The sequence below is a fragment of the Crinia signifera genome, chromosome 8 (genome assembly GCF_055691185.1).
Source record: "Crinia signifera chromosome 8, ASM5569118v1, whole genome shotgun sequence".
NCBI lineage: Eukaryota > Metazoa > Chordata > Amphibia > Anura > Myobatrachidae > Crinia > Crinia signifera.
In genome coordinates, this window is record NC_139224.1 from 97,444,576 (window position 1) to 97,455,259 (window position 10,684).

At 42.7% G+C, this 10,684-nt stretch overlaps 1 protein-coding gene across 1 annotated transcript in view; it reads right to left on the minus strand.

Annotated features, from left to right (window-relative positions):
• LOC146027254 (fibronectin type III domain-containing protein 7-like) overlaps nt 1-10,489 on the minus strand; it is a 41,883-nt gene extending 31,394 nt beyond the window's left edge. The window contains exons 1-4 of the mRNA XM_083158196.1: nt 10,429-10,489; nt 9,141-9,401; nt 6,736-6,993; nt 3,582-3,839 (exon numbers count right to left, since the gene is read on the minus strand). Of these exons, the coding sequence (XP_083014322.1) occupies nt 3,582-3,839; nt 6,736-6,993; nt 9,141-9,401; nt 10,429-10,489 (838 nt within the window). The remainder of the gene's footprint in view (nt 1-3,581; nt 3,840-6,735; nt 6,994-9,140; nt 9,402-10,428) is intronic.
• Between the last annotated feature and the right edge of the window lie 195 nt (nt 10,490-10,684).

The following is a 10,684-nucleotide window of genomic DNA, read 5'->3' on the forward strand; positions in this document are numbered from 1 at the left end:
ACACCACACCAAAAAAGCACATGACGAACGACACGCACAGACAAAAACACAGAATAAACTCCCAATGGGGACACCCAGTCAGGGAAAACTGAGGGCACAGCAACTGCTGGAGATTATCCCTTAAACACTGAAGTAGGGGAATGGTAAACAAGGAATAAATGCCCAGGAGGGCACCTTGCGAGGAACAAAGAACCAGGTCCCCAGAAAGGTGAACTTACTGCACCAGGAATGGACTGCCAGCCAAGAGGTGACCACCAAGGGAATTCCAGCAGCAGACAGGCTCAGGAGCAGGAACAGCTGAGATCAGGCAGGTGGACAGCGTCTGGGTGGAACTGACAGGCAGGACTCTGTAACTGAATGAAAGCAGTCTGGAACTGCCAAAGGCCAGGAAGGCTGCACTGGGCTAAGTGCAGGGAGAAATTGACAATTACCAGCAAATGGCTGGTGAACTCCAAACAAAGCAGTACCCAGACAGGTGACCAGCTGTGGATTGGAAATAGCAGCTACCTGCACAGGAAACAGGAAGCTGGTTACTGGAAGCTTGAAGCTATCACTGGCAGAGCATTGCAGGAGTTAATGTCTTATGAAGGGCTCAAGTGATTAATTACACCTGGGAGAGATCCAGGCAGCTCCCAAGCTGTACTAATGAGCTCCTTACCTCGCAGGCCTGTGAATAAATTAAGCTCACAGAATATAGAGCTGTAATAGCACAGACCCACCACTGGATGCCACCAGAGAGCCAAATGCCAAACAAACACAAAACAGAACTGAACCATCAATCCTGGTTCCTAACAATGAGTGTTGATGGCCAGGGAGCCGGAGGTGAGTGTCAACAGCCTGCGAGCCAGAGATGATCGTCAAAGGCCTGGGAGTCAGAGATGATTGTTGACAGCCTGGGAGTCGGAGGTGAGTGTCGACGGCCTGGGAGATGAAGATGATTGTCAGCGGCCTGGGAGCTGGAGATGGGTGTCGATGCCCTGGGAGCCGTATATGATTGTCGATGGCCTAGGAGCCAGAGATGGGTGTTGACGGCCTGGAAGCCAGAGATGATTGCCAGTCAGGATGCTGATAATATTATCACTGACTGTGTACAACTGTGGGTAACTGGCCTGGGAGCCAAGAAAGGATAGCTGGCCTAAGGGTAGTGACCTCTGCTGATGACTGGATGCGACTCAACCAGGAGATGGAATAAGCTGGACAGTCATCTGGCAGGTGGAAAGTTAACCAGCAAGCAAGTCTGTAGCAACAGCAGCAGGTCACAGGTGGCGATAACACTGGAGTACAGGATATCCTGGAGCCTGGAACGCTGACACTGGAGACAAGCACACAGGGAACAGATTAGTTGTTCAAGGCAAGTTGGAAGTGCCAGGGGTCTGACTATATCCCCCATGCTTGTTTGTGATTTGCTGCCAGTCGCAACATAAATTAATGTGTAAAGTACCTGTGCACACTTAGAGCATGTGACCGGGTGCACAGGTCAGAGATCAAGGTCGGCAGGCAGCGGGATTAGAGCAGCCTGTCAGCTGACCACAGGTGTCATGGTGGCGGACATGCAGCGTGGGACACTTACTAGGCCTTGGGAGAACACAGGGGACATCCCGCCAGGGATTACAGCCAGAATAAGCACTGACTGCAGGTCTGCACAGCAGGATGCACCAGCGTGATGATAAGAGATGCGGCCACAGATGCGGATGCATACCACGATTCCTGACACTAGCAATTCATACCAAACAGACATTCATAAAATAGACATTTATGGAGCACAATAGTAATAATTCACATCATGGTTAAGGCCAAGTTGTTACTCATAAGGCCATGAGCACAGTTTACCCAGGGCACACAGAACACATATAGTCAATACACGTGACTTTTAAGTATTGATATAACCAGCTTCTATCCCATTGGAGGTGGTGGGTCTGTCCACGACACCGCTGCTGCTCTTTGCCATGGTTCATGCACATGTACAATGCCGTAACAGGCATCGGCGCTTGCAAAGTCTCGTCCTCGGTACTGGGCAAGCGCATACTCGCAGGGGCGGAGCAAGGGTTGAGCTGGCAGAGCACAAGCTCTGGGCGCCAAAATATCACACGCCTGCCCAGCTTGCCCACTCCCCGATGTGCCTGGCTGTCCGCCGCTATTTTCAATTCAAGTCTCACGCTGGACAGCTAGCCAGTAGGCCAATCAGAGGCAGCGTTGTTGGCTGCCGGTCTGCGAGCGCCTATTGGCTAGCGGTCCAACGGAAGACTTGAATTGAAAAAAGCAGCGGACAGCCAGGCACAGTGGGGAGCAGGCAAGCTGGGTGGGCAGGGGAGCAGGCTGCAGCGAGCTGCATCAGAATTCAATCCCCCTTGGCAACAAAAACATTTAGTACCCCTTGGCAATGAGCAATTTTAGTCCCCCTTTTCAACGAGCAATTTTAGTCCCCCTTGGCAACAAGCAATTTCAATCCCCCTTGGCAATGAGCTATTTCAGTCTCCCTTGGCAACGAGCATGAAGCCCCTTGACATCAAGCAAGAAGCCCCTTGGCATCGAACATGAAGTTCCTAGCAATAAGCATATAGGAAAGTGGCACTTATGTGTCAAATGTGTAATGGGCATTACGGTGTGTTATATAGTATGTAATGGGCATTACGGTTTATTATATAGTATGTAATGGGTAATGTGTGACCTTATGTGTAATAAGGCATGTGGCTTTATGTGTAATGGGTATTACAAAGTTCGCTAAAATGTGCAATGGGCATTACGATGTTAGGCCTTGCCCACTTTTCGCTGTGCAAAAAAGCCCTGCCTTCTACAAAAGAGGGGGGGGGGGGTGAAACATGCCCTTGCTCTGGGCATCATGGCACCTAGCTACACCACTGCATACTCCCAGCTTCTTTGGGCTGCTTCTGCTATCCAAATCACTGTCCCGGAGCCTGTACAATGCAGGTGACAGGCAACTGGACCTGTCCATGTGCAGTATCGGCCTTGGTACTGCACATGCGCATACCACAGGTTCTATGGGCTGCTTCAGATGCAGCCCATATAAGCCAAAGTGGCAGCCTCGGAGGGGGAACTTAGTACTACACATGTGCTTACCTCAGGTTCTATGGGCTGCTTCAGGTGCAGTGTCTCATGGACTGCGCTACAGTCCTGCAGCCCATAGGTAAAAACCGACATAACCCATGGTGACAGGGTTACAGCTTCAGTTATGTGCAGAGCAATATTTACAAATGTTTAGGTAGGGAAAATCTGACCTTTAACAAACAGGAATGAGAATCTAGCTATCTAGTATCACTGAGTTTACAGTTGTGCCTTGCTGGTTTTGGGAGGTAAACCAGTAATGGGTAGGTAATTGTTTACATTCACTCAAAAATAAATACATCAGATTTGAAATATCATTATATTTGGTTATCCAAAAGCAAATGCAACTAGTGAAGTATGTACTGTATATTGCATTTAATGTCATTATCAGTCATAATTTGCTTGAGTCACATTTTATTGAGCAGTTTCCCTTCATAACAGCATCGTGTAACGTGTATTACTTTTCTGTCAATCACAGAATGGAGATTGCAGAGGTTCCTTTAATGAGACAGACCTACCTGTGTGAAATCCAACAGTTGTACTCTCAGTTTTACACTGTTCCCCATAAGCAGTGACTGTGACATTGTAGGTCTGACCGCAGCCCAGTGCCTCAGTGTTACATGCGGTTTCTGCTGTAGTGCAGGAATATACTTCTCCATCGGCATCACTGACTGTTGCTGTGTAGTTGGAAGCTCCCGGTGTCCTTTCCCACAACACCTCTGTAATATCTGTCCCACACATAACCACTGGTCTCACATTTTGTGGAACACAGGGAGCTAAAAAAAAAAAAACAACATTACAGGAGGCAGGTAGATATAAAGTGCCCATTTGCACAAAATATACCTGTGTATATAAATGTACAATATATATATACAATGGAAATGAAGTGTGTAAGTAAAGAAACATTTAATATTTTCAGAAGTGCACTTATTCTAATCGCAATGCTCCCCTGCGTGTTCGCGTAAGGGAGCGATGGTGAGCAACTGCGCATGCGCCTATATCGTTATGCGAATGTGCAGCCGCTTTCATGGGCATTCCCGTGAAAACGCTGGGAGTTCCCATGTTATTGCATCCGTGACCCAGGTGCGGGGGAGGTGGGCGGGCAGCTGATGTCAGCTGGTGTCAGATGCAGGCCCGCTTCCCGTACAGGGCACCCATAGACCTAAGACCCAGAGGTGTCTGAGGTCTGCGAGTGCTTGCAAAATCGTTCGATGGTCGGCGACCATCAAATGCTTTTGTCCCTGAATGCAAGCATTTCAATGACACGCAAAGCTGCGCTTTTCACAGCTTTGCATGTCAACCAGAATAACTTCCCTAGAACAATATCATCAGTACAAAAAACAAATGCAGGAAGCCAATAGGAGGTCTCCCAGCAGTGGTGATTATGGTGGAGCTGTCCTCGGTACCAATTGCACTGGATTTTAGGCAAGATATGGTGCATACCAATAGATCTCTAGGCTTTCTGCATAGCAACAACTTTTCCTAAAGTAGCCCGAATCGCCATAAGGGGTGTAAGAAGTGTCAGTATCGGGGCCTGAGATTCCACAGGCTGTACAGAATAGTGAACAACTACAGTATTAGAATAATCTGTACAGTAAATATGAAACTGGGGATTCCTTTTTCTTAAGTAAAATGGCCTAGATGTTTTTAAAGTTAAAGCTGGTAAGTAACTAGGGGGCAGATTTATTAAGCTTGGAGAAGAGATAAACTGGAGATAAAGCAGAGAAAAGGTAAAAGGAGATAAAGCACCAGCCAATCAACTCCCAACTGTCTTTTTCAAACACAGCTGATTGGCTGATGCGTTATCTCCTTTTACCTTTTCTCTGCTTTATCTCCAGTTTATCTCTTCTCCAAGCTTAATAAATCTGCCCCCTAATGACTTACAGGAAGTTCACTACTTTATATATAAAGCAGTGAAATTTGTCTGTTTTCAAAATAAGTTTATAAATCTTCTATTGTTAGTACTTGTTTAATTATTTGTGTATTTCTTGTGTATTGTATTTCAATGAAATAATCTCCATCAGTGTGTGTCTAGCTGCAGCCAGACCCCAGCTCCTTCTCGCTCTCACTAGCCGGCAGACTTGCGGACACCTGTCTTCTCAACATCTGTCGTTCCACCCAGTGCTGTTAGGATATGCAGCAATACTACATTAACTACAGACCATCACCTGCAAAAATGTACTCTTCTCCCTAAACATAATATAGACATTCTTTCACCAATCTCTTCAATGTAAATGTATCCTCCCACTCATTCTTGCATAACAATCTTTCTTTAAGTTGCAATAATTCAACCAGTCTACTAATACCTGTTATCTCTCTGCTACATAAAACTTGCTGCTTTGTCCACCATTGCCCCCCCCCCCTGTTCCATCAGCTACTTTTATATGCAAATGTGACTCTATACATTAAGAAATCCCTTCTTTATATCCAACCTTCCATACCAAAATTCTCCTCCCCTCCCCTACCACAAACAGTTTCTTATGGAAGATGTGTCTTTGCACACCTCCCCTCATGTTCCCTTCAATGTCTTCCCTTGACCACATTTCCTCGCAATTCATCTGTTACCTCATCCCCAAAACTTGTCCAAATCTAAATCATCTCTTTAATCTATTCCTCTTCAGTGGCACTTTCTGTTATACCATAAAGCATACACTAGTCTCATGTATCCTGTAGAAATTATCTCTCAAGTCAACCTCTATCTCCAACTGTTGTCCTTCTTCTCTAATCTTTGTTTCCAAACAGGAATGTGGCCTCTTAACCACTTTTCTCTTAATAAAGTATGAAATGTCCTCCTCACAGCGGAGTCAAATGTAATTTCCTTCTTCCCTGTTTATCCTTGATTCCCTTGGTGTATATGCTCTCTTAGTTCACTTCCTATCTTTCTGAATGTTTATACAGAGTGTATATATATATCTTCACCCCTCCTGAATCCCCCTCTTGTGTTTCTTTCCATGCTTGGCTCTGCCATCAGCTTCACTACACCTATCCAATTCTTGCACTTATGTGTAATTGTATGGTCACCTTGCACAAAACCCATATTTATTCTCTAATTATGTCCATGTTATCATATTTTACTTTAGAGGCTTCTCCTCGTCTGTCTATTCCTACTTCAACCTACAGATAGAGCCATCCTCATCTAGCCCTGTAATAGGATTACGTGAGCCAGAGCTGTCGGACTTAATCCTCTGCTAACCCCTACTGTATTGTTCTATGTATTGTATTGCAGCTGAGAACAATAGGCCTTGGTGAGCCATGGCTCTCCAGAGAAAGATATCCAAAGAAGGATATCCAGAGAAGGCTCCATCTGTAATTTGATGTACATCATCCATTTCCGTTCACTGCAATTTATAGACCTGTATTACCAGATACCGTGTCCCCCCACATTTAAATTTCAAACAATATTTTAGAAGAAGACCTGTAAACTGGCATCATTTAGGGACGTATGGTTCTTCTTTGCAGAGTTGCTGTGTTTTGCACATTTCGCAGATGTGGTATATGCTGAATATTACATACATGTTCAAATTATGCGGATATTACTATAGCTTACATTGTATGTAACTGTTAGATACACAGTGGTATCTAATTACATGACCAGTTATATCTGAAATAGAAATGGTCAGGTAATGGACAAAATGTGCTTGTGTTATAGATGGCACCTTTAATCCTTTTTACCTGTATAGATTTCGGTAGGACTACCTATGGTGTTGCAGTGGGCGTTAGACGCTGTGATAACTACAGTATACACTTGTCCACACTCAAGGTCACTGATGTCACAAGATGTGTTGTCTGAGATGCACATTCCACTCCATCCATTTATCCCAGTCACAAGTGCAGAATACGTTGTAGCTCCTTGTGCCACGTCCCACCTTAATGATCCAACGCTGGTTCCACAATGTAGCTCTGACATCACATTTGTAGGAATACATGGAGCTGAAATTGCGAAATATAGTAACTTAATATCACTTTTAGTTGTTCATGCGGTAAAAGTTGTTGCTTTGAGGCCGGATCCTTAATATACACTACATAATATCCAAAGGGTAACCCAGATAGATTCTCAGGTTCTTAGATTAAACTCAAAATAATGGTTTAAATATTAGCAAACTATAGAAGGAAAATGTTTTATATTTAATTGTAATACAGCAGGTTGCATGGAATAAATCTGTGGTAGTTGGATACTAGGGAAAAAATGACACACAATAAGGGGAATTGATAAACATATGTCATTATCAGGGGGTACATAAATAAAAAAGATAAACCCGAGCTCTGTAGTCATGTGCATGCATAAACCTACCTCATTCTATTGCTCACTGGTTTATTAATGAGCAAGATGAATATATTTGACACTAGTAAGCCTGCAAAAACTTCAACAGCTAGTCTGCTACCTTCCGTGTTTGTGCATGTGTGAGAAAGAGATGTAGTTTCACTCTCTGCCAGCAGATGGCAGTGTTTTGGAGACTCACGGACATGTATACTGTGTATAGATGATTATCAGTTTATTATTAAACTACCAGGGCTTAAATATTTCTCTTTCATTATAGTCATTCATAACTGTTAAATGTATTTATTAATTCCTTATATATTATTATTATTATTATTATTATTAATAATAATAATAATGATAATAATGCATATATTTTTTCAAATCTATATGTACTGGATATTTGGTCAGCATTTTAATGTTGATTTATGACTTATAAATATGTTAAAATATAAAGAATTGCGTAGAACAACTCTATTTTATTGTCATATTTACTAATACAAAGTGCGTTTCGGCACCAGACTGGTACCTTCCTCAGGAGTAGTGTATATACAGTGTATTGCAATACACTGCTCCCGAGGAAGGTACCAGTCTGGTGCCGAAACCCGTTGAGCCATTTCTTCATCTTAGCTCCGGACCAGCATTCCATCCATAATACAGGACCCTGCCGTCTCCACCTTTTTGCCAAGCGAAGTGCCATTCGCCCACTGTGGACCATTCCAGACGGATTGCTAATTGATTCACCACGGAAGCTGATTTATCAAGCTGGGTAATATTCCGGAACTTATTCACCATCCATACTCCAAATTCATTGCGATAATTATTTGTACTCCATATTCATGTGATGAACTATCTCCACCACTAAATAATTGGAGATCCCAAAGGCCTTCTCAGAGACCAGATATATTGTGGAGAATTTCTCCTTTTCCTCCCATCATGCAAGAATAATTGGTTGCAACCTTGACCCCTTTTTAATTATCCATTACCCATTTTTATTTTTTTCATTTAATATTGTTTTATATTTTGTATGTATATGTCCACACAATAAATTGTTTAATTTTACAGTTGCAATTCTCTCAGTGAAACCCAGCGCTGCTCAAAATCCTTTTTTGTCTATTTTGCTTACTTAGAGGGCTTCCACAATTCCCTCTAGAGCAGCAGCTAAATACAGCGCTCTCAGACACGTACCCCCCCCCCATTCTTTCCACTCCTTCTAATGCAGTGTTTTTAAACCACTGAGCCGTGGCACACCAGCGTGCCTAGAGCTGTTTTCAAATGCGGCCCAAAATCTAGAGATGCCCAAACCAGTTTACAGCCACCGCCAGTTCAACTGTTATTTACTGGTCTCTTCTTTTAATGTAAAGGGCCAATGTATTTTATTTTTGTTACCTGTGGGGACCAGTGTGATTGTTTTTTTATATAGGGGCCAATAAGTTTAGTGTTTTCCTGTGGGGGCCAATATGTTTTGCCCTGTGGAGAGCTCATGGTGTGCCTTGGCAATTTTAAAATCTTATTTTGTGATCCCCAAAGTTAAAAGGTTGCAAATCACTGCTCAAATGGTTTCCAGTGGTATAAAACAAATCAGTCATAACCTGACAAAGAAAGATGTGTTTTTAAGAATGAATGTGCCTGAGAACAAAAGTTTACTTGCCATTTACTCTGATTTTCAGCTAATAGAGAAAGCTACCCTTAATTTCTTCTGAAGTGATTAAATGTATCAACCATGAAAACATATTGTGGGAATATTCAAGCAGTAATTACAAACTCTGATCATTACTTGCACATTTAGTATTTTTATGGTTCCCATGTTCACTTTTACCTGTTTGGAATGTCACCTCCTTTAGGCTGATGTTAGTCTGCTGAGCATTGAAGGCTGTGACAGTCACATTATAGATCTCTCCACACTCCAGTCCTCCAATGTCACATGTTGTATTAGTTGTGCTACATGTATATATCTCTCCGCCAGATGATATTACACTAGATTCATAATATACACTGCCTGAGGAAGCCATCCACTGCAGCTTAACCACATTAGAGTCACAGGGATAAAATACAGACAGGTTTTGGGGGGCACAGGGACCTAAAAAAAAGGTAAAATATAGTTTTTTGACAAATGTTTTACTATTAAGTAAATCAAAGGTAACAGATTTTAATTAAACTGATTGCATAATTTTCATCATAAGGACTCGTCCACTACACAAACCAAAGGAACAGCACTGATCTAGTGTGACTGACTAACCAGTAATAACGGCAAATAGAACAGAGCTCCGCATGGAAGCGAGATACATACCAACTCATAGGTCTTTTTGAAAATAATCTGCTACAGAGGGTAAAATGGGAAACATAGTAAATGCATTGAAAAAGCCAGAAACCAAGTAAAGTGTATTAGAAAAGCCAGAAATCATAGTAAAAGCATTGAAAAAGACGGAAAACATGTAAAGTATAGTGGAAAAGCCAAAAATTATAGTAATTGCATTTACTAAGATTTCCGGCTTTGCAAATACATTTACTATGGTTCTTTTACCCCCACCATACAGAAGGTCAGCAGGATGCTAGAGTATGTGCTGCAATGTTTCAGAGGTATAATTAAAAACTACTTTCTCAAGTCTGTCGACCATGTGAACGTTGACCATGGTCCCACCGATCACCCGCTGGCGTCTAACTAGCGTTACTGCCACTATAGCGGCTGCCGATTATATTTAGCCATCTAACTCAGCAGGGTCATAACATGGTCAATCTTCCCCCGGTCGGCCCGCTATACCATAACCATGTAAATTTCGAACAATGCTTTTTCAAAGATCATGAAATAACGAGGCCAACTGTAACTTTTTATAGTAACTTTTTGATGGCAACCTGGTTTTGCCCTTAAAAAATAGCTGCTCTAAGTCCCTGTAGCAAAGTCACTGAAAAATTGCTACTTCTGCAATATTTCTAAGAATTACAGATTTTCCAATTGTTAGCAGCCCTTAAATAGCATGGACAGGACATTTTTAGAATGCCTCATAGAGGTCAGGTCTCACTTTTTAAAGCATATAATTTCTGCCATATTCAATATTTACAGCACAGATAAAATAATCTACAATAAAATGAAAGGTACAGTGTCTTACATGTCTCCAGCACAGCGACGGTGTGCTCTACACTGATGCAGATGTCATTCTGTGCTGACATCCCTACAGTATATGACTCCCCACATGGGACATCTCGTATCCAGCAGGATGTATCCTGACTTGTGCAGTTGTATCTCTCTCCTTGTGATCCGATCAGTGACGGGATGTAACTCAATGCCCCTTGGGAAAGGCTCCAGGATATCAGTGAGGAGTTAGTAACGCAGTCCTGGGCTGTGTTCACACTCACTGGAACGCA